At 33.4% G+C, this 24920-nt stretch overlaps 1 protein-coding gene across 1 annotated transcript in view; it reads left to right on the plus strand.

Annotated features, from left to right (window-relative positions):
• Positions 1-24920, plus strand: part of ETNK1 (ethanolamine kinase 1) — a 73346-nt gene that overhangs the window by 38187 nt on the left and 10239 nt on the right. The window contains exons 3-6 of the mRNA XM_014832398.3: positions 1302-1442; positions 9565-9707; positions 18736-18819; positions 20566-20726. Of these exons, the coding sequence (XP_014687884.1) occupies positions 1302-1442; positions 9565-9707; positions 18736-18819; positions 20566-20726 (529 nt within the window). The remainder of the gene's footprint in view (positions 1-1301; positions 1443-9564; positions 9708-18735; positions 18820-20565; positions 20727-24920) is intronic.

A 24920-nucleotide genomic window follows, 5' to 3' on the forward strand; every position in this document is an offset into this window, starting at 1 on the left:
CTGAACGAAAATCAGGAGTCTTTTGTTACTCGAAAAAGGTGGATAAGAATGGTCGCTATAGTGTAAAAATATAATAAAACTGTGTTATTTAATCACAGGTTGGTGAGGGATTACTACGGTGCTAGATTCCCTGCACGCCTTAGTTGAGTGGTTCGCAAATGTTTTTGCATTTTAAAGTCATCTGGGAAGCTTTTAAATATCTTAATATTTAAATATTAAATCCAATTAAATTATTCCAATTAAATCAGGCCAATTAAATGAGAATTTCTGGGAGTAGCACCCAAGGCTCTGCATTTTTTTTTTTTCCTGAAGTTTCCAAAGTTTGATTTCAGTACATAGCCAAGCTACAGAACTGGAGCATTGTATCAGTGCCCCTCAAACTTTCCAGTGGTTTAGGATCACCTGGAGATCTTGTTTAAAATGAGGAGTGCTGGGGCCCACCCCAGAGATTGTGACTCAGTAGATTTGAGGTGGGACTTCAGACATTTCTAGGTGGTTCTGTGTTGTAGGTCCTAGGACTATACTTTGGGGAGTATTGTATTAGATAGATAGAATCTTGAAAATTTGCCGGTTTTAAGTTCTTTAATTTGTAGATTATTAAGTCATTTTTCCACCTGCTAGTCTACAGACTTTGATAACATTTCTTATTTCTGTTTGGTATGCTTATTCCTTCATTAGCATTTGCTGTACTAGGTTCTATAGATACAAAGCTAGTGTGGACACAGGTGTACACAGCTTCAGATCATTTTGTTGTTGCATCAAGAAGATTGATTCTGACATCATAAAATCCTAACGTTCGTTCAGAGAATTTTCTTTAATGCCATTATAGAAATTAACTCACAGAACTCATTTGCCCATTACCTTTTTACTTCTGTTCCTTTTTTCCCTTTAACCTCAGTGACTTCAAAGGCTTAAAATTAAAATGTTTTGGTGCAATTTAAATGTATCTCTGATTAATGTGTGATGTGTGCCTTAGAACCATTTATAATTGTGTATTGTTCTGCTGGTCCGAAACATTGTTTATATAATCAACATAGTCCACCTACTTCCAGACTATCATCCCCTTTTGGACACAGTGTTTAATAGTCATATTAATTGTAGATGTTTCTTCCTACTGATGCTTTAAACGTACGTTTGTCTATCCTGTGAGAATTCACTTGCCAAATTATTTTGAATCTTATATATGATAAAAATAAATCATATTATGAATGGATACATGCTAGTTATTTTAGTTTGCCTGTTGATAGACATGAACTGTATGATGCTGAACATTTTCTTTTTATGTTGTTTCTTTTAAACAGGCTAATAGCACGTCAGCTTGCTAAAATCCATGCTATTCATGCACACAATGGCTGGATTCCCAAATCTAATCTGTGGCTAAAGATGGGAAAATATTTCTCTCTAATTCCCACAGGATTTGCAGATGAAGACATTAATAAAAGGTAAAATCACTTTTACATTCAAAAATATGTTTTACATTGCTTTGCTATATATTTAGGGTTTCAAAGATAACTGCAGGGTTTCTGTGTATAAAATCTGGTTTGGTTTATCTCTTTTAATAAAATAAGCAGTGATTCATTTGACTCTCAGATGGCACTGCAGAAAAAACTGCCCCTCTCTCTTCCCCGGCTGACTCAGGGAAAAAAAAACCCCACGACTGTACAAAAACGAGGAGCAGGGAGCTGAGTAGAGGTGAGGGACCAAGAAACAAATAGAGAACATTTATTTGGAAATAAAGGTAATGTAAAGATCACTATGAATGAGTACATTTTTCCATAGTATGAGTTGGCCAGAGAGGCTTTTTAAAAATAATTTCCTTTCGTTCAAAGCTGTTTTGATTGGCACTAGAAATCAACATTGGGGCAGTGTAGTAATACTGGAGTGTGAAAAAGTTTGGGTTTAGTTTACTGTGACGAAGTCCCAGATAATAAGCTTGAAAATTTGTTTACTGGAGCCTTATTCAGCTTTTGTAAGACTGACTCCCCAGGTTCACACTCAGTCAGGTATTTCATTGTTTTCTATATAAAAATTTTTATAAATCAGTATTTAGAATCTAAATTATATGAACATATTTTTACAGGGTGTGATTAGTACTCTTACAGAAATTGGAGATCTTGTTTTGTCCTTTATACCAAAACATACATGAAGACTTCACCTTTTGTATTCAGAAAGTCTTTTTTTTAAGACTACAGAGGCAAGCAGGACTTAGAAATTATTTTTTCTTTTTATTTTTTATAATTCATTAGGTAAAATATATATATTGTTCTGTTGAGTTTGATTATTTCAAAGATTAGTTTGATTCACTCTGTGTATGTGTTTGTATTTGTAGGTAGTTTGTAAGACTTTGAATTTGATAGGGATATTGTACCCCTTTGACTGAGGTAAGCAAACATCTGGAAGTCTCCAGTATGCTGGATATTCAGGAAATGACAGCATAAAAATGGAAAATTCTCTTTTGAAATAGCTATCTTATTGAAAGGTTTTGGGGAAAACCACTTAAAATGATGAAGTAGATGGCAATAGTGAATGCAAGGTCTTCTGACTTTTTAGGATAGTGCAGAGGTGAGAGGCAGTCTAGTATTGCATGCGTTAAGAGCACAGGACTCTGGAGCCAAACTGCCTGGAATCAAATCTCACTTCTGCCAATTAACAGTTCTACTGGGTAACCTTGGGCAAGTTACCTATTTCCTCATTTGTATAATGGAAATAACAGGAGTGGTATATTTAACTTTCAGGGTTTTTTTGAGGATTAATTGAGTTAGTATATATAAAGTGCTTAGAACAGTGCCTGGCCATATAAGTGTTAAATGTTAGCTGCTGTTTGAAAAATTATTATTATTATTCACAGGAGTTTATTTATGTAGGTTTTGGGTTACATTTCCTAGACTCTCCAAGATATACCTTAAATCCTTGAGGTTAGTAATACTCTGGAGAAGCTGGAGATGCACTGTGATAAATAACAGAGCGTAAGCACCCTGCTCCAATAGAATATACAACACTAGAACATTAAAAGCAATTTATATATTAAAAATATTTTTCATATTTTCTTCCATTTGTTTTTGTTTGTACATGATTATAATTTTTTTGAGGTCATATTGTGTAATTTCAGGTATACATTGTTATTTTTCAGTAACACTAATCTCTTCTCTTTGTCCATGTGTTTATCTTCCACATCTGAGTGAAATCATACGGTGTTTGTCTGTTTCTGACTTATTTTACTTGACATTCATACCCTCAGGGTCCATCCATGTTCTTGCAAATGGGACAATTTTGTCTTTTTTTATGGCTGAATAATATTCCATTCCATATATACAGTAGTATTCCATATATGTATCTCTCTCACATTTTCTTTATCCATTCATCAGTTGATGGGCACTTGGATTGCCTCCACATCTTGGCTATTGTGAATAATGCTGCCGTGAACATAGGGGTGTGTAGATCTCTTTGGATTGTTGATTTCATGTTTTGGATAAATACTCAGGTGGGATAACTAGATCGTATGGTAATTCTATTTTTAATTATTATTTTTTTGGTGAGGAAGATTGGCCCTCAGCTAACATCTGTTGCCGATCTTCCTCTTTTTGCTTGAGGAAGATTGTCCCTGAGCTAACATCTGTGCCGATCTTCCTCTATTTTATGTGGGCTGCCTCTACAGCATGGCTTGATGAACAGTGCTGGGCCAGTGCCCGGGACCTGAACCTCTGAATGCTGGGCCACCAAAATAGAGTGCATGAACTTAACCACTAAGCCACTGGGCCAGCCCCAACATGGATATTTTAACTGTGTTTATTCTTCCAATCCATAAGCAGAGAATATCTTTTTATTTTTGTATGTATTCTTTGATTTCTTTCAATAATGTCTTATAGTTTTCAGTGTATAGGTGTTTCACCTCCTTGGTTAAATTAGTTCCTGTATATTATATTCTTTTTGTTGCAATTGTAAATGGGATTGTATTCTTGACTTCTCTTTCTACTAGTTCATTATTAGTGTATAGAAATGCAACTGATTTTTGTTAAGTTGATTTTGTACCCTGCCACTTTTCTGTCGTTGATTATTTCTAATAGCTTTCTGGTGGATTCTTTAGTCTGCAAACAGCAAGAGTTTTACTTCTTCCTTTCCAATTTGGATACCTTTTGTTTCTTTTTCTTTCCTAATTGCTCTGGCCAAAACCTCTAGTACTATGTTGAATAAGAGTGGTGAGAATGGGCATCTTTTTCTTGCTCCTTTTCTCAAAGGAGTGGCTTTCATTTTTTCAGCTTTAAGTGTGATGTTGGCTATGGGTTTGTCATATATAGGCTTTATATGTTGAGGTACTTTCCTTCCATACCCATTTTATTGAGAGTTTTTATCATAAATGGATATTGGATCTTGTCAAATGCTTTCTCTGCATCTATTGAGATGATCATGTGACTTTTATTCCTCATTTTGTTAATGTGGTATATCAGACTGATTGACTTTTGCATGTTGAACCATCCCTGCATCCTGGGTATAAATCCTACTTGATCATGGTGTATGATCCTTTTAATGTATTGCTGTATTTGATTTGCCAATATTTTGTTGAGGATTTTTGCATCTATGTTCCTCAGCGATATTGGCCTGTAGTTTTACCTCTTTGTGTTATCCTTGTCTGGGAGAATGAATTAGGAAGAGTTGATCGTCTTCAATTTTTTGAAATAGTTTAAGAAGGATAGGTATTAAATCTTCTTTTGATGTTTGTTAGAATTCTCCAGAGAAGCCATCGGGTCCTGGAATTTTGCTTTTTGGAAGGTTTTTGATTACTGTTTCAATGTCTTTTACTTGTGATTGGTCTATTCAAATTCTCTATTTCTTATTTGTTCAGTTTTGGGAGGTTGTATAAATCTAAGAATTTAATTCAATTTATTCTAGGTTGTCCAATATCTTGTCCAATATATTTTTTCAGTATTCTCTTATTATTCTCTGTATTTCTGTTGTATCTGTTGTAATTACTTCTCTTTCATTTTTAATTTTATTTATATGTGCCTTCTCTCTTTTTTCTTAGTCTGGCTAAGGGTTTGTCAATTTCGTTTATCTTTTCAAAGAACACCTCTTAGTTTCATTGCTCCTTTCTATTGCTTTTTTTTTTTTTTTTAAGATTTTATTTTTTCCTTTTTCTCCCCAAAGCCCCCCGGTACATAGTTGTGTGTTCTTCGTTGTGGGTTCCTCTAGTTGTGGCATGTGGGACGCTGCCTCAGCGTGGTCTGACGAGCAGTGCCATGTCCGCGCCCAGGATTCGAACCGACGAAACACTGGGCCGCCTGCAGCGGAGCGCGCGAACTTAACCACTCGGCCACGGGGCCAGCCCCCCTTTCTATTGCTTTTTGAGTCTGTATTTCATTTATTTCTGCTCTAATTTTTATTATTTCCCTCCTTCTGCTGACTTTGGGCTTTGTTCTTTTTCTGGTTCTGTTAGGTGTAGTTTAAGATTACTTATTTGAGATTTTTCTTGTTTGTTGAGGTAGGCATGTATTGCTATAAATTTCCCTGATAGCACCACTTTTGCTGCATCCCATGAGAGTTGGTATGTTGTGTTTTCATTTTCATTTGTCTCCAGGTACTTTTTGATTTTCCCTTTGATTTTTTTCATTGATTCAGTGGTTGTTCAGTAGCATGTTATTTAGTCTCCACATATTTGTGACTTTCCCAGCTTTTTTCTTGTAATTGATTGCTAGTTTCATAGCGTTATGGTCAGGAAAGATGCTTGATATGATTTCAGTCTTCTTAAATTTTTTGAGATTTGTGTTGTTTCCCAGCATATGGTCTATCTTTGAAAATGTTCCATGTGCACTTGAGAAGAATTTGCATTCTGCTGTTTTTTTTTTTTTAAAGATTTTATTTTTCCTTTTACTCCCCAAAGCCCCCCTGTACATAGTTGTGTAGTTTTAGTTATGGGTCCTTCTAGTTGTGGCATGTGGGATGCCGCCTCAGCATGGCTTAGATGAGCAGCGCCATGTCTGCGCCCAGGATTCGAGCTGGCGAAACCCTGGGCTGCCGAAGCAGAGAGCATGAACTTAACCACTCAGCCATGGGGTTCTGCTGTTTTTTGATGGAATGTTCTATATATATCTATTAAGTCCATCTAGTCTAATATTTCATTTAAGGCCACTATTTCCTTGTTGACTTTGTCTGGATGATCTATCCATTGATGTAAGTGGGATGCTGGGGTCCTCTACTATTATTATGTTGCTATGAATTTCTCCCTTTAGGTCTGTTAATAGTTGTTTTATATACTTTGGTGCTCCTGTGTCAGGTGCATATATATTTATAAGTGTTATATCCTCTTGGTGGACTGTCCCTTTTATCATTGTATACTGCCCCTCTTTTTCTCTCATTGTCTTTTTTATCTTGAAGTCTACTTTGTCTGGTATAAGTATGGCAACACCTGCTTTCTTTTACTTGCCATTAGCTTGGAGTATCGTCTTCCATCCCTTCACTCTCAGCCTATGTTTGTCTTTAGAGTTGACATATTTCCTGGAGGCAGCATACTCTTGGGTCTTGTTTTTTAATCTGTCCAGCCAGTCTATGTCTGTTGATTGGAGAATTCAATCCGTTTACATTCAGAGTGATTACTGATATATGAAGGGTTAACACTGCCACTTTATCTCTTGTTTTCTGGGTGTTTTATATTTCCATTTTTCCTTTTCCCTTCTGTTTCTTACTGCCATTTCAGTTTGGTGGTTTTCTCAGTTTTCTCTTTATTTATGGCTTGTGGCTCTGTTCTGATTTTTTGTTTAGTGGTTACTATGAGGTTTGTATAAAAGATCTCATAGATGAGATAGTCCATTTTCTGATAGCCTCTTATCTCCTTTAGCCTAAGTGGTTTCCGTTCGTTACCTCTTCCTCTTCTGAGTTATTGTTGTCACAAATTGTTCTTTTCTGTGTTGTGAGTTTGTGACTGAACTGAAGTGTTTCTAGTTATTTTTGATGCTTTCTTTCCCTTTGTCTTTTATGTTATAGTTAAGTGTTTACTAACCTATTCTGATATAGAGCTGCAATTTTCTGGTTCTATTTGTGTATTTATTTCCTTGCTCAAGGTTTTGTAAACCTTTGCTTTTTAGTTTCAGATGGGAGTTTCAACGTTTCTTGTAAGGCAGGGCTAGTGATGATGAACTCCCTCAGCTTTTGTTTATCTTGGAAAGCTTTTATTTCTCCATCATGTCTGAAGGATAATTTTGCTGGATAGAGTATACTTGGCTGAAAGTTGTTGCCCCTCAGTATTTTGAATATATCATTCCACTCTCTCCTAGTCTGTAAGGTTTCTGCTGAGAAATCTACTGAAATCCTGATAGGCATTCCTTTGTAGGTTACTTTCTTCTGCCTTGCTGTCCTTAATATTTTTTCTTTGTCATTGACTTTTGCCAGCTTTACTATTACATGCCTTGGAGAAGGCCTGTTTGCTTTGATGTGTTTAGGAGCTGTATTGTCTTCATGAACCTGTAAATCTGTTTCTTCCCAAGGTTTGGGAGGTTCTCAGTTACTTCTTTGACCAAGCTCTCTGCTTCTTTCTCCTTCCCTTCTCTCTCTGGAATGCCTGTAATCCTTATCTTGCTTTTCCTGATTGAGTCAGATATTTCCCAAAGAATTTCTTCATTTTTAAGAAATCTTAGTTCTTTCTCCTCCTCCACCTGAAGCATTTCTGTATTTCTATCCTGTAAATCATTAATTTTGTCCTTCGTAACATCGACTCTATGTTTTATGGATTCTGGATTTTTTTTTTCTCATTGTGTTCTTCATATCAATAATTTCCAGTTGGTTTTCTTTTAGTATTTCAATCAATTTGAAGTGTTCCTTCTACTCATTAATTTTATTCCTGAGCTTGTTGAACTGTCTTTCTGGGTTTTCTTGTAACTCACTGAGTTTCTTTATAACTATTTTGATTTCTCTATCATTTATATTGTAAATTTTGTGAGTTCAGGATTGGTTTCTGGAGACTGGTTATTTTCCTTCTGCTCTGAAGTATTAATGTAGTTCTTTGTGGTGTTTGATGAAATGATCCTTTGCTGGTGCATTTGTGGTAGCAGCAGGTTACAGAATCCACCTTCCACCGCTGGTGGGGAGGAGGGGCAGGAGCTGTGTTTTCTGATCCCACCCCATCTGCTGGAAGTTGTGCTAGTAGGTCTGATCTGCATTTGCGTACTGGCTGCAGCTGCTTGGGAGGTTGTGCATGCACATGCAGGTGGGGCCTCTCTGTTCTGCTGGTGAGTTGCTCCGGATCAGGACCACTGAGCTCAGCAGCAAACCAGCTGAGCTGGTGTGCTAGATGTGAGGGGAGGGGTGCTTTCTTTCACGTGCAGGCTGGCTCTGGGCTTGTGGGCGGCTCGGCTGAACTGTGTGCTAGGTGGGGGCTGCTCTTTGCGGGCTGAGCTCCACCACTGAGTGGGGAGCATTTCAATGGGTAAGGCTACATGATTGTAATTATTATGTTCATAATTGTTTGAATCCTACTATTTCCATTCAACTCTGTACTTTTTAAATAGATTCTTGAACAGTTAGGCCATTTTGAAAATAGCATATAGGGGTTACTTTTTGAAGCTTTTGCAGAAAAGAATGTATGTAGAAAAGAATGCAGTAGTGGGGAAAATACAGGTAACAACCACTTGAATAGGCAAATTCATTAAAGTAAATTCACTGATACAGAATCTTTGTTTTGTAAAATGGAAAGGTAAGACATAATTTGAGAGACTGTAGAGAAAAATGAAGAGAACTTGGCTTAAGTATTAAGGGAAGAAGAGAGAAAGTAACAGCAATTTTGTAAGCCTGATGGTGCTATTGAGGAATTAATGGTAGCACCCTATTTTTGTTTCATTTTATTTTTATCAAATGAATACAAATGTAGTGTCATAAATAGTGTGGAAGAGTGTAGGACAAAAAGCTGTGATCTCTAGTCCTGCTTGTCGCATTTTCTCCCATCCTTCCCGGTCTCACTACTCTGAGGTAATTTTTATAATAGATAATATGAGTATTCTGTGATATCATTATCATATGATGATGTAACAATCAATGATTATATTATTATCATATAATAATGAGTTGATTTATCAGTAGTAGATAATATCTATGACTTTGAAAAGGTGAATTTAGCTGATTTATACTGCATTCACTAGTAATCTTCAAATAAATGTTTTACCTCTTTAATGGACTGTCTTTGTAACTTTAAATAATATCCTTAAACCTCTTTTTATTAAACTCTTTGTGTCTTGGTGTCCCCATCTATAAAACAGAGATAAATGTAAAACATTTAGTATAGTGCTTAGTAAATGTTAGCTATTATGTATATAGTTTTTCCTCCCAATTTTGTAGTGATAGATTTTTTAGTTTTTCCCCTGCATTTTAACTGTTTCTCAGTTTCTTTTTATTCATCATTAAGTTCATTATAAAGGTTTTTCTTTATTCCAATTTTGGAATAATTGGCTTGTTTTAATTTAGGATTCTTTGTAATTAAGTGGAAAGAACTTCTTAAAAATAGATTTTAATCCTTAATCAAACTTGAAACAAAATGTTGCCGTTAATATAAACAAGATATAACTCTTCTTTTAAAACTGAAAGGTTCCTAAGTGATGTCCCAAGCCCTCAGATTCTTCAGGAGGAGATGACTTGGATGAAGGAGATTCTTTCCAACCTGGGCTCACCTGTTGTGCTTTGCCATAATGACCTATTGTGTAAGAATATAATCTACAATGAGAAACAAGGTAGGTATTTGACCTTAGCAGTAAGTCAAGTTGATTTCTTTATGTTCTTAATGATCCTTTGATCTTTCTATCAGTAAATAAGTTTAATTCAAATGCAAGAATTAAAAACATGTATGAAGTCTTAAAAGTTTTCTTTCACATTTTAAAGTCTTGATAACTGTGCTAAACTAGGAATATATGTTCTGTGTCTATTTGTATAAAATATGTTTCTTAAAATTGGTTTATTAGAAACAGTTTGTGATTCCTGTTAGAGTTTTAAATGATAAAGTGACTTTGTTTATAAATTTATGTGTAAAACCTATTTGGTAATTCATGGTTTGAAAATGCACCTGCTTGTAATGGGGTTTATGAAAGACCAACTGACATTGCACTGCTTTATAGATACAGAAGTTTTCTCAGTGTTGGGAAGGACAACAGTATTAGAAACAAATATGTCTCCTGGTTTCCTATTATCTGTTTATTATGATGATTTGTTAGATATTTTGATGCTAAGGAGAGAGTTACAGATGGAGGAAATGTTATTTGTAGTTGCCGTAATTTCTCTCTACTAAAGTAGTAATCAAGAAGCTGTGGTAAATAGTTTTAACATTTTTTGAGGTAGACAGTAATACTTTTTGGTGAAATGCCTTTTGGGATTGTTTGTATCTTGCTGTATTCAAATTCTCTATGTTTTCATCTTTAAGAAACACTTGGTTGCATTATATTATTTGATAAAGTGGTTTGAGGTTTGGTTGCTAAATGATAGATGCTCTTCAATACTAAATTGAAATTTAAAGATATAATTTTGGTTGAAGGATTAGTATTAATTCAAAATGTCTTTTGAAACTTTATGAAGCTATTGCGTTTTATAAAGGAAACCAATTTCGAAGATAGTCGTTATAGCTGGAAGATTATTTTGAATCAAAAGTGTGCTGTTGTGAAGATACCAAAGCCAGAGAATTCTCATTAATGGTCATAATTATATTAAATAACTATTTATGGCCATCCTTATTAGATTCTAAATTGAGACTATACTAATGCAAAGATTGTTAATATTTGTTACTGACTTTAAGTTGAAGAAAATCAACCAAAGAACACTGTCATGGGTGGTAAACTGAAGCACAGATTTTCAAAACCATGTTTGAGTACCTATTATATTTGATAGTTTAATGTGGATTAGAGATTCTATTTTCTAAAATATATTGAGCTAACATCTTTATTTTGAATGTCTTGAAATCTTTCTGTGGAATAACTTTTTTTAAAACTTTAGGTGTGCCCTTACGTAGTTGACAGTGTCCTTTACTATATGTACTAGTATATATGTCATAGTATTTATGTACTCCATTATATACTAGTAACCAAATCTCAAAGCCATTTGTGAGACAAGAGTATTAATTATGCGTTAAAGTGATGTGTTAGCTTTTAAGTTCAGTGCAAGACGTAATAACACATTATTTTATATAGTAGAATTTCAAGTGAGGGACTTCATCTTACGTTTTTGAAGTGGACACTCAGCTTTATTTTTAACTGCAAATTAATTTTAAAAAATTTCCTTTATAATATAATTTTAACTTTTCATATTTTTATTTTATATCTTTTGCATATTCATTTCACAGAACAAACTTATACATAAAACTAAAACATAAGGGACCAAAAAAATCAGATTACTTTGTCTTATGTATTTAAAAAATGCATTTACTTTTTTATTTAGCTAGTTGCCTATCTAACCTATTGATCAGTGATATGAAAAGTTCTCATATTTTCATATAAAATCTTTATGCTTTAGTTTGGCTTTAAGAGTTCAAGGTTGTCATTTGTTTATTTTACTAAGAGTTACCGAAATCATCTTTTTGCATCTGATTTTTCTTTCTTACATAGAAGAATAAATTTCACAGTTCAACAAATGTAACTTATGTTGATAGATTTTTTAAAGTTGGCCCTTCTTCGTAGAAATCTCATGTACCATTTATTTCTTCTCGTCTTTGTGGTTATGTTTGTGTGTTAGTTATGGAGATGTTCTGTTATTTTTTCTTACCAATGGTTTTGTAGTGTCCATTAGGAAGGCTAGTTTGGACTGTGTGGCATCCATTAAAGAAAAAAAAACAATTTCTATGTGATTACTTGATACATAAGCATGAAGAAAATATGGTTGAATGTTGTTCAGGTAAAATCTAAAACTCATAAAAGTGTGGCAAGAAGCTTGTTCTGTTTATTATTATCTTACTTTGTTTCAACTTAGGAGCTAATGGTTTTGAAGTAATACAACTGTATGACATATTTGTCTTTAGTTATAAGGAGAAGATACCATGCCTCATACTTAAAAAAATGTAAATTCTGGAAATTTAGTGCATTTAATAAGCAAAACATGTATATTCGAGACTAGCATAGTGTTAGTTCTTAGAGCTGCCATCTCAAGGAGGGTAATTAAAATGAGAATATAGACTGCAAAGTTCTTTACCTTCTTAACTGGTTCCTTTGTTGTAGCATCTAAAAAGCCAAGTGTTAAGTTTTTTGAGATTAAAATATTTTCTACATAGAATAAATAAACTGCATATTATATTCACAAATGTGTTTGATTTGTTATCACTTTTTAAATCCTTCATGTGGTTTAAACTCAGGGCTTTACCCTTTTGAACCCACCTATGAGATATATAAAAATAATAAGATGAAAGCCAAAAGACTGGCCTTTGCATCGTGAAGCTCAGTATCTCTCTCTAGTCTGTTGTAGACTTAGTTTCTCAGAAGTGCAAATTTTAGTTAAACTTCATGAATTTATAGTGGATCATCTTGCAGTCTCTGCGTGTATTTTTCAACTATAATAACTTAGATTTTGAATATTGTAACTAGATTAAAAATTTCATATAACTGTTAAAAGCAGATGTATTAAAGCTTAATTAGAACCAAGAGAAGTCAGAAAGAGTATAGATTTTGGAATCAAGCATACTTGTGTTCAAATCCCTGCTAAATCATATATGGAATTAAGTGGTAATTAGACAAATCATTTTCTCTCTCTGTTGAATGTATTTGATCCTTGACTATCGGCACCAGAATCACCTAGGGTACTTGGAGGAAAATGCAGGTTTCTGGGCCCCATCCAAGACAAACTGAAAAAGAATTTCTATAGATGAATTTAGGAATATGTGTGATTAACAGATTTTCAGGAGGTGCTCATACTGTTGATAGTCTAAAACTTTAGTTTGCTTTATTTGTAACTTAGAGATGATATGTAGTTCAGATGGTTCCTGACAAGATTTTAGATCATGCATATAGAGTATATAGCACTGGAGTATGTACTTATTCTATTAGCAGCTCTCAGTGGCAGCTATTCTACTGTGATAGAGGTTGACAAACTTTTTTTCTAAGGGGCTAGATAGTTCATATTAGGCTTTGAGTACCATATTATAGTCTCTTTTGCACTATTCAACTCTAGTTGTAGCACAGAAACAGCTAGATAATACATAAATAAATATGTGTGGGTGTGTTCCAATAAAACTTTATTTACAAAAACAGGCAGTGGGCTGCCATTGGCCTGAGCATATGTATTTTGCTAACACCTGTTTTATGATTATAGGATGCATTTTACAAAATGTATTTGATTCTGAAAAAGTGAAAATGGTTACTGTAAGCCAGAAGTTTAACTATGTCGTATAACTAGAAGATTTACGCCTCATGGGTATGAGATGACAATTCAGTTTGTTTTTAAGTGCAACTTACAGATTCTGTCTTAACTATAACTTGAGTGATTAAAGTTTAAAAATGTCTGTATGTATATATAAGTGCATATTTATACACACACACACAAACACACAAACATGAAGACTGTGAGCTCCGTGCAGTTTATAGGCACTTTCACATGCGAATGTTACAGGAATTGGTAGGCATCGCAGGAAGAAATACTACCTCTACTTGTTCTCACCATGTCAGTTGACAGGACTCAGGAATATGGGAGAAGAGTGAGCTTCCTTTCTGAAGTTGATGGTAGCTGTCAAGATTTTTGAAAAGTTAGTCAGTGCCAGGAATTAGGTGGTTGGTAAACTTCGACCCATTCCTTGCCTTCAGTGAGATGACATCTTAAAAAGGTAAGAAAAGAATACTTAATGATATGATGATAGAATTTATTATGTAATGAGAAAACCAAAAGCAGTGGTTCTTGCTCCAGAACTGTAAGTCTTATCAGTCATCTTTGAAATTAATCAATAATTAATTTAAAAAATTTTTTGCTAAGTAGAACAAATTGTAATATTGCTTATTGACTAACTGATTTCAGTTCTAATATTTTAATTAATCCTTTGCTGACATGTTAGAAGTAATTGCTAAAGCTTTTGAGTTTGTCTCACGTCCTGATGCTCTGTCAGAGTGTTTATTGGTGACTATTTTGTTTCTCTCCCTCTCCCCCATTTCTTCGTAAAAGCTCGTGTAAAGATCTACTATATAACTTAAAATTTCATTCGTGGCAATCGTTGATGGTTTTCTCTGTCAGCAAAATACAAGAAGCTGATTTACAGCTATTTAAGGAAATATAAATGAGTGGAAGAAAAGGAAAGCCTTTTCTGGGGATTATAGAACAAACCAGGTTTTCTTTAGAGTTCTACGCAATATAAATAGAAAATGCATGTCACCATTCTTAGTTACTTGATTGACTCTAAATCTTATCCACTCTATAATTATTCATGAAAAGGCATTGTTGTGGTTGAGATTGTTCCATTGATGTTTTAATGGCTTAGGGGAGGTTTTTTTATTGGTTTTACTTTAAAATTTAAGTAAATATAAATTTATTTTTATATTTTGGAAATCTGTGTTTTCCAGGGTGGAGTTGTTTTTTATGAAGGATAATCTTAACCTTGTTTTAACTTGTATTCCAGATCACTATTTAGCATGAAATAAAATATCCCTAAATCAGGTAATAAAAATTTTAAATGGACTGTGAAAACCCAAACTCTTAAGGAAGAGCTGTCTAAAATAGTTACTAGTTTAGTGTTTTTTCTTTACTTAATTCAGTCCCGCTGTATGTTTAATCATATACTTGAATAAGAATGTCAGAAATGCCACACTTTGTTCTTTAGTATTTCATGCTTATCCTCCCTCCCCACATTTAAACATGTGTGTTATTATGTGTCTCGGCATTCTCCGAAAAGTCTCCCATTTATTCCACTAGCATTTGAATACTTCCTGTGTGCTAGTGATTGCTCTGTGGGTTGTGTGATGAAAGGGACCTACTGCCCCTCTAGGAAGCCATATGCTGTATAGTGGAGGAGTCAGATCATCAAACAGATATTTATATTCAGAGTGATGAGTGCTAAGGTGAAAGTGTACACAGGGTACTACTGGATGCCAGACTGAGGGATGAAGGGACAGTTTCCCAGAGCAGAAGACTCCCTTTTTCTGCATGAGAGAGAAAGCATTTTGTTAACATTAGTGTAATCAGTTTTTTTGCTCTGTTTTCTTTCTGCCTTATCTAACGCTGCAGAGCAAGTAGAGCGAGTCAGAAAGATTGTCAGGTTCTCATATTGGTTAGTTTGCTTTTTATTTTTGTCTTTTTCTTCTTAACAACAGCAAAATAAGGGAATCCAAATGAAAGTATCATATGAATTATGTAGCCTTAGTTAATAAACTAATTTTTTTAGTTTTAAAGTACTTTAATAATTCAACTATTTTCAGCTATACTGGGATTTGAATAATTTAACTCAATAGCATTTGGATTTCATTACCATGAAGATAAATATAATTGCAATAAATATAACATTAAAAAGTAGCTTTTGAAAATACAGATTATAGTTTTATTTTTTAGTGAATCTTATGCTTTACCCATTAAGTACTAGTCGGTGTGCTAATTACATAAAGATAAATAAAATATAGTCTTAGCCATTAAAGCAGTGCTGCTTTACTTTTCAGAGGTCAGGGGTCCCTTGAGAATCTGGAAAATTGAAAAACCCCTCAGAAAATACACATACACATAGAATTTTGTGTAAAATTTTGGAGAATATTTTCATTTTCTTTTCATCTATGAAACCCCAGTTAAAAATTCACATCTTAAAGAATTAACAAGATAGTCATGTCATATGAACTATTAGTTACTAATAGTGATGTGGATGTTTCTCTAAATAATTAGTGGTTTTAGAAATCAACAGCTAAATTTGTAGAAGAAAAAAATTTCAGTATGCTTCCTGTTGGTAGGAATGCATTTTCCAGTAATTTGATTTTTCTGGCACCCAAAATAAAGGAAGCAGGCCTCTTTAATTTTACTTTGTTGCAGAAGATTAAATTTAAGGTTGAGTTCCACTTTGTTTGCAGTAGTTTGAAAAAGAATAGTTAATGGAGATTTTTAAAAACAATTTTTTTCCTTTTAAGCTTTGTGTCTTGTAAAATGTGAGTTTGCCAAATTTTCTTCATCTGCTACAGATTAGGTATGCCATTGTTGCTGCCATGTGGCGGCGCACCCCGTGCTTCTTAAACGCACTGACTGGAGGTTTATCGCATCACTTGTTCACATGCACGGAGCCTGGTAACAGCCTCATCTGTATCTTGTTAGCTTCATTTTCTTATTTTTTAAATTTCATTATTTATAAACTCAACATAGCATTTAAAAATAAAGGCTAGTTTTAATGAATTAATGCTACTACAAAAAGTTGTTGCTAAAATTTTCATACTGAAACAGATTTTAACTTTTGTTAAACTGATCTATGCTTTATTTAAATTGTATTTACTTTACAAGCAGGCATGTTTTACCTGCCATTTTAACTATATTTGCCAAATTCTAAATATAATTTTGAAAATTGGAATTGAAGCTTTTGTTTATGTGGCAAAAGTAAGCTTCAGGACTGGGCTGTGTATTTTTATTGGCATGTAACAGTTAATATGAGCTCTACAAGAATTTGTGCTTCAAGATGTAAAACAATCAACAGCTGCAATTTAAAAAATGATATATTAAAACTGTTTGGTTAACTCAGTTGTGCAACTTGGTAATTCCTCTTGAATCCTGATTTCTTGAAGGCCTGGTGGATAGGTCTCTCTCAAATCGTTGTGTTTACTGTCTTACCTATTGACAGTTTTGTTTAGAGAATTCATCTTAATCTTTTTAAACTATCATTTTTTTCCTCCTAAAAGTAATGTTTATTGTAAAGAATTTAAAATATAAGGGAAAAAAAGGTCACTTGTCTATCACCTGTAATGAAACTACTGGAGACGTTTTGTTTTGTTTTATTCATTATTTTTTTCCCTATGCATTTTATGTTTTTTTCCTGTCTTCAGGCACACTATTTTAATAATTTGGATCACCATGTTTACTATTTTGTATCTTTTTTTCATATAACATTTGTAATTCTTCTGGTCATTAAATAATTTTTGAAACTGAAATTTTTTTCATGGCTACAAAGTATTTTGTTGTGATCATGGTCTTTACCCTTTCATTCCCAATGGTAACTAGAAAAAAATTTTAAAGGATGTTCTGACTTTCCTTCTGCAGTTTTATAAAGTTGATTTGGTTAAAACATATTCCGTCTTCCCATTTTACAGTTTAGTAAAGTGATTTGGTTAACTTTAAGACTTTGTGTGGGATAGTTTTTTTGTGAATTCAAGAATATAATACTTGTGGTTGAATTGCAATGCTTTATTATAGTCAGCAACATTTTAAAACCTTAATATTTATTTTGTTAGTATGCATATAGATTTTGTTACTTTGATGATTCTTGCTTATTTTACTCTAGACTTGGCTATTGTTTATACAAGTTTAGAATTATTAACAATTACATTAAAATTTTTTTTGCTTTTATGTAAAATATTCCATTTGCCATGACATTTTTTTTGTCATATAATTCTGTTTTTCTGAGTTTGAATGTGATCAACATACATCCCCAAGTTAAACATATAGATCTGTGTCAACACCTTATAGTACAGAAGCTCCTTTATTTGGGAAATGCCAAAGTGTGTAGACCAGGAGTTTGTTTTGATACCTCAGCTTGATGGTTTAAAAGACAATGCAACTAGGCATATGCTATGCATTTTCTCAATATAAGCAGCTTAGAAACTATTTGCACAGCCATCTCTGTTCATCTATCCATTTTAACTGTTTGTCCCTGTTTAAGCCTTTGAGTTTGTGATCCCTGGTGTAGACAGTGACCCATTTTGATTTTTTTTTAACGTCTCTATCTCTTTTTAATTTTTTCTCTTGTCTCTCTTTTAAAAAATAGGACCTAAATCTTTGTTGAGCCAAACTCTGTGCTCTCAGTACTCAAACAGAAGGAGTTCCTTACCAGTAGTATGTTGAGCAGGCGGAACAAGAGTGTCTTTGGAAAATTGTAATGAAATGTGCATAAAAATATTTGGCATTAATTTAGAATAGGAACCTATTTAGCTTATGTAAAAATTTCTCAAATTAGAGAACATTTAAAAACAACTATACTTTTGCTCTTTTTAAATGATAAAACAACCACCTTAAGACTGCTCAGGTATGCTCTTGGAAACCTTAGGTATGTAGCAATCCAGGAAAATGTAAGAGTTTGATAGCAACTTATTTCTAAAATTAGAGATAGTGTTAAGTTGATCAGCAAGTGTTGTTACAGCATAACTGTAGGGTTTACAGAATTCAAGTCTTTCGAAGTTTATATTTGACTTCCACATATAGATTATTTTGTCAATTCACTGTTGGAGTATCATGGATTAATTTTTGTTGAAGTTGCATAGGTTATTAACAGTTTCCAAAGATGAATTTTCATTTCTAATTAAACTTGAATTTTTAAGTAACTGATGCCCCCGTGTGGTGAGAGATATATTTTGCTTTTATTTGAACTTGAAGAATGACTGTGTTTTGACTTTCTTTAATATAGTGGACATTAATGTTCACAAAGAAGCTGTTGACCAAGATACGTAATTTGAATTTTGTAAAGCTCATTGCCATAAAATTCACAGCCTTACCCTGTACTGTCTCAGAAGTGCATGTAATCAAGCACGTACAATGAGACAAAATATTGGCAGCTATTTAATTACAAATAGCATAGGGGTTTTCTAATCTTACATGTGATTTCTTATGTCTTTGTTTTTGTGTCTCACATAGGTGATGTACAGTTCATTGATTATGAATATTCTGGATACAACTACCTGGCATATGATATTGGAAATCATTTCAATGAATTTGCAGGTAAAATACAGGGTTTAACTTATGGAGTAGCATATGTAACTTTGAAATGATACTTTCAGAATCTTTTTTTCTTACTTGAAGATCAGCTAAGGGGCAGGAGCAACATTTTTTAACTACTTCTTGACCTTTTTTTCTTTATTTTTGGAGGAAAGAGGAGATGACCTCTTAAGGAAAATAAGAGAAGAATGGTGATTGTGACTTTTATTAAGACCTGATATAGTGTAAGGTGCTTCATAAATCTCATCTCATCTCATTTTTTTTCTCACAACAATCCTGTAAGTTAGTTAATATTCTCAGTTTACGGATGAGGAAAGTAACTCACCAAGATCACAGTAAAATACAGAGAATTAAGATTTGAAACCAGTTTTTTATCACTTAAAAGCCTTTGCTATTTCCATTGTGTACTTGGGCTTTTGGAATGTCAGTTAACTAAAAAGCTCAAGAATTTTTTTTTTGTCTTTGGCTATGAATAATTAAAAAGCAGGTCATTTTTACCCCTGAAAATCTGTTATCAATAAGTATAAAAGTTTTGTTTTTTTTATGTAAGTGGAATTAATTTAAAATACATTTTGTTACTATATTTGGAAACATGAAATGCTTTAAAACTAAAGAGTGGGAAATTCTTCTGGATGGTTCACACCTAGTAGGAATTTTTCATTGCTGAATTTGTATTTGTATAAATTCATGCATTCATGTGTTTTCCATATACTTTAGGTTTCCAGACTGGGGAAAAAGCTGAGGAAAAGTTTTAGTTTACATGTTATCAGTGATTTCCCTCTACCCAGCTTATTATATACATGCCATATCCTCACATATATGTGTACCTATTTTCATATATCTATAGGAGGGGAAAGCAGCAGTATGTATAATGAGATATCGCTGTGTTAGTAATAGGGGTAGTCACTGCTGCGGATGTGAAAGAGGAAACTCCATTGATCTTCATATGATTTTGTGTAGAAAAATTGAGTTAAAACTTGAAAGGTAGAATTTGGATGTGCAGATAGAAGAGAAAGGTGAGCACTGCAGAAAGGAGGAAGAAAACTTCAAGGTGAGTATGCTTATTTTTGTAGGATATAAAATTCATGAAGGAGAATAGAGGGTTGTAAGATTAGAGAAATAAGTTGGGACTGACTTATGAAGAACCTTGAATGCTAGGCAAAATAGTATGAACTTTATCTTCTAGGTTAGTATTTTTCAAACTGCAGATCATGAAATCAAATTTTTAGGGTAGTTATTTTAAAGTAAGGAATGGAAAAGAAAAGACAGAAAATATCATAGTTGGAATGTGCAGGGTAAATAGTGTTTTGTGAAACTTAATGTCAGGTGTGTGTTTAGGTTTCAATATAAAATGTATTCCTGATCCCATGAACAATGGTCAGAAAAGCTTTGGAGCTACAGTTTTAGGAAATGCTCTCAATATGAGTGTGCATAAGCTTTCCTGACGGTACGTATTAAAATGAAGATTTGTGGCTTCTGATGCATGTGATTCAAGCTTCACACTTTGTGGAAAAGTTGATTATGATGATCCAACTATCTTGTGCATTAGAATTCAAATTGGAATACATTATGATTATTTGGTTTATTATTTTAATGAATTTTATTTACTTAATATCTGGTATTTCAGCCAAAAATGGATACATTTTGTAGTTTTTTTCTGAAAGAAATGTGTACATCGTAAGGATTATTAAAGTATGCAGAAGAAAATGTGCTTTTGAAATCTTCAATGTTACTTTTTTTCCGCTATAGGTGTGAGTGATGTAGACTATAGTCTTTATCCAGATAGAGAACTACAGGGCCAGTGGCTGCGCTCTTACCTTGAAGCCTACAAAGAATATAAGGGCTTTGGGACCGAAGTTACTGAAAAAGAGGTAGAAATACTCTTCATTCAGGTCAATCAGTTTGCATTGGTAAGTTTAAATGTAAACAGTGAATGAAAAATTCTTACTATAATTCATAAAGCTTTTAAAATTTTCCTCATCTTATAAAACAACTCATTTTGAGTTTTGTGAATTTTTGTTCAAAATAATGACAAAACATGATTGTTTACAATTCCCCCATTGTAATGCTTTTGAGGACAAAGATTCTGTTTCATTCCTGACTATATCCCCAACCCCTTGAACAACAGTGCCTGGCCACATGGTAAATGCTCAGTAATTATTTGTTTAATGAGTGGTTCTAGTTAGAGTTAAGATTAATGTGTGAAGCAGTTTTTTATATCTATTCTCTTTATTTACATTATGAAAAATGTACAGTCAAGGACAGATTTATGGGAAATGAGGTTTTCCACAATAGCATTGAATCATCACATGATAGTGTTAACATGATAAAAGTAGATTTGAAGAACCAGTAGAATTATGTTTGTCTTATTGACCTTTGATGAGCAGTTATTTCCAGTTTCTTTGATGTTTTAATGCTTTAATCTTATTATTTTCAAGACTTACTTTTCTTTACTCTAAATGTGTTTATTTTTAAAAGATTATGTCATTTAAGTGATCTTTTGAGAATGACATGATGTGTTAGAATGAGCTTTCAGGTAAGTTGTTAGACAGTTGAATACTAGGTTGCAGTTACTTTAGCTGCTTCTTTTTAGTTTTAATATAATTCTGTATAGTTGACATGGGGAATATTTGTAATGTAGTCTTTACAAATAGACTCTATTGGTGGCTCACAGGTGTACTGTTTCCATAGTCTTAAGAGCAGCATTTCCCCCAGAGTCATTCAGACTACATCTCAAGTAAGAGGGTGTGCTGAAATGTGACTTTACCTGCTGTTCTGATACCTATTTTCAGCAGAACTCTTGATTAAATTAATAGTGTACTTTCCAGCTGGTCCTAGGATACTTGCTGTTTCTCTTTATTCTATTTAAGCATGATCTTAAAGTAGAGAAGGTAGGGCTTGCTTTCTCACAAGGTCATTTAATAAACTTCAGAATCATCTTAATACTTCTATTTAGGCAATTTCTGTATTAGCATGAGAAATATTGTTGATATAATTTGTATATTTTTCATGTACCTATTTAAAGAAATTAAATTATTCCTAAGGCATTGAGTTTTAAGTTCCACATAAAGTCCACATTGCTTATAAATTCTTAGTCAACAATTCCATTGTTTACTGTTAGAGAGTTAACTTGGGTTCCCTTGTAAACTTGATGATGTTGAGCACCTTTGTTGGATACTGTGATTGTATATATGTGTGGTATTGAAAAGTACACTTACTTCTGGTTTGATAGCCAAGTTGATTATAAACAGTCATTAATCAGATATTCAAGTACTTATTATTACTCTGGGTCAGGTAGATTGGAACCTTAAAAAAGGAATGAAACAGTGCATTCTTTCGAAGTGCTTATAATTTAGAAGGGCAAATGAAATGTACAAAATAACCTTATTTGGATGAAATTTAACACCCATCCCTATTTAAAACTCTTAGCAAATTAGAATTGGAAGGAAACTTACTTAACCTGATTTTTTAAAAAAAGATATTTAACCTAATTTTTTAAAAGAAGAATTTATCCATGAAATGTACACCAAACATATTTATGAGATGTCACATGTTCAGTAGAAAGTCTTATAGAAAAGGATAAAGGGATTGATAGAGACATAAAACTTCAATACCTTTTTAATAATATTTATTCCTCATTTAGTATGTACTCAGAATTTACATATTCTTTGTTTTCACAGAAGCATTACATAGTTTATTATATTCTGAGATTCTAATACCAATTCTCAGTTCTGCCTCAGTAAGAAACCTTTGAAAACCATTTATTAAGTCAGTTTTGGTTTGAATTCCTCTTCTTTTATCTAAATTCTGCTGATTCTCTGTGATGTGCTTTTCTTGCCCTTTCTATTCTTGATCTTTCTCTTCTGGGGTGGGTTATTTTCTTGCATCAGGGCCTCTATTGCTGTCTTCAGAACAGAAAGAATATAGCAGAACTTAGCTGCCTCACACTTGGCTTCACCAGTCCCTCTCACTAAGAAGATTACTACCTCTCCTTTTGATGTATCTTCCTTTCTTTTTAAAGGCTGTTTTTGTAGCTTCTTTTTAAGCTAGCAAGTTTGCCTAGTTTTCTTATCAACTCTTAATTTCATTCCGCCAATCATTAAGTAAATGACTGTCATAGTCTCAAGTGTTTGAGTAAATATTTAGCAAGGCAGGGCAAAATAAAAGCAAACCCAGTCTTACTCCTTTATCATCTTTCCTGCACGCCTCAGACTACTGCAGTCTTTCTTCTCCCTCACTAGTCTAAAAAAAATGATTCAGATCATGGTTACCAGTAATGACATAATTGCTAAGTCCAGTTTAAAGTTTTCAGTCTTTATGTTACTTGATCTGTCTGTAGCATTTGACAGTATTTACCACTGGTTCTTAGAATTTTCTCTTTCATTAACTTGTTACACCAGTCATCCTTGGTTCTCCTCTTTTGTGCCTTCCTGCTTAGTCTCCTTCTCTGGCTACTTTTTTCCTCCTCTTCCCCTAACCCTCTTACATGTTAGTGTTCCCTAGTGTTCTGATGATGGGCTCTCCCCCAATCCGTTCACTTTATATACTTCAGTTGGGTGATGTAGTCCTATAGCTTTCATTCCCTTTTCTGTTAATGATCCCAAGTTGAGTTTCCTCCCATTGTTGAGCTCCAGATCAGTACCGACTCTCTCTGTCGGGGGTCCTGTTGGTATTTGACCACAATACATCCAAACTTGAGTTTTATTTCCAGCATCCGGTCCTCTATCTCATTATTTATTCTTTATTCTACTATCTTGATTTAATTAAAATACCATGCATTCAGTTGCTGTATTCTGAAAACCAGGAAAGAAGGAATTTTCTTTCATGTGTTCCTCTTCTCTATTCTTACTTGTTTTTTAATTTCCAACTTCTATTATTCTTGTTTTCTAAAGTTCTTTTAGTTTCAACCCTTTCTCCTTTAATTGTATAACCTTTGATTAAGGCCTTAATCTCTCACCTGCATTAGCCTTTGCTGGTCTCTTTACCTCTGGGTTTTTTCTGTCTGTGATTCATCCTGTACATTTAAAAATGATCTTTCTAATAACTAGAATCTAATTCTTGAATCTGATTGTGTCACTTTCCTACTTTATGGCTCCCCCGTGACCTGCAGAATGATATCCAAATGATAATATCTACACATTCTGTCTTATTTCTCACTTCTGACTTCTGCTCTGGCAGAGTCATCTTGTTTTCTGCACACTCTGTGATGTTTCAAGGGAGGAAAAAAGAGGTTTGAATAAGATTAGAGTATAGATATTTTTAAATAAATTGTTGGTAAGTGTTAATTTCTCAGGGCATGTTCAGATGTCTAAATATTAAAAGACTTCACTTGTTATTGATTGTTTACTATAATTAATGTTGAGGACATGGCAAACAAAAGTAGGTATTTGCATTATAAAACCAAATAGAGTATACATATGGGTTTTTTAAGCTTTGAGGAATTTTTAGACACATTGTTTATGGACTTCAGATTCTTTCTAAGTAAATATTGGGGTTATATAGGGGTTTTTCAGAAAACAGTTTGAGGATTCATCTTAGTTATTTAGCTTTGAATTTTTCTTTGCAACAGAGGTGGGCAGCCTAGAAATTAAAATACCCTTTAGAAGTCTCTCTGTTAATCTTACAAATCTGAGAGAAATAGTATAAGTAAATCACAGAATATTATTTTATTTGGACTAAAGCATTCTCTCTTTGCCAATTTTGGGACTGCAAATGATGAATGAGCTATTTCCTACATTGCCTTTTCAACCATTTAAGAGTCTAATGTTATATATAAATTGTTTATTTTTCACCCTGTAAAAGGTGATACGTACCAAAATGAGATTTTTCTGAAGTTGTATGTATAATGCTTCTCTAGTATAGAATCGTCTAGTTATTTTATATTACTATATGAATAAAAATTGATTGAGAAATACAGTTACCAGCACTGCTAGAAACAGTGGGAAGAGCTGGTTTGATGATTACTTTTAGGTATAGAATGTCTTCTGATTTCAGTGTTTTCCGCTACAGAACCAACCGAATAGGAAGAGATTAAGATACCATCCATAGATGATTTTTTATATCACTTAAAATATGCCGATGTGATTTAGACTACTGGTTCTCAA

The sequence above is a fragment of the Equus asinus genome, chromosome 22, assembly GCF_041296235.1.
Source record: "Equus asinus isolate D_3611 breed Donkey chromosome 22, EquAss-T2T_v2, whole genome shotgun sequence".
NCBI classification, from domain to species: Eukaryota; Metazoa; Chordata; class Mammalia; order Perissodactyla; family Equidae; genus Equus; species Equus asinus.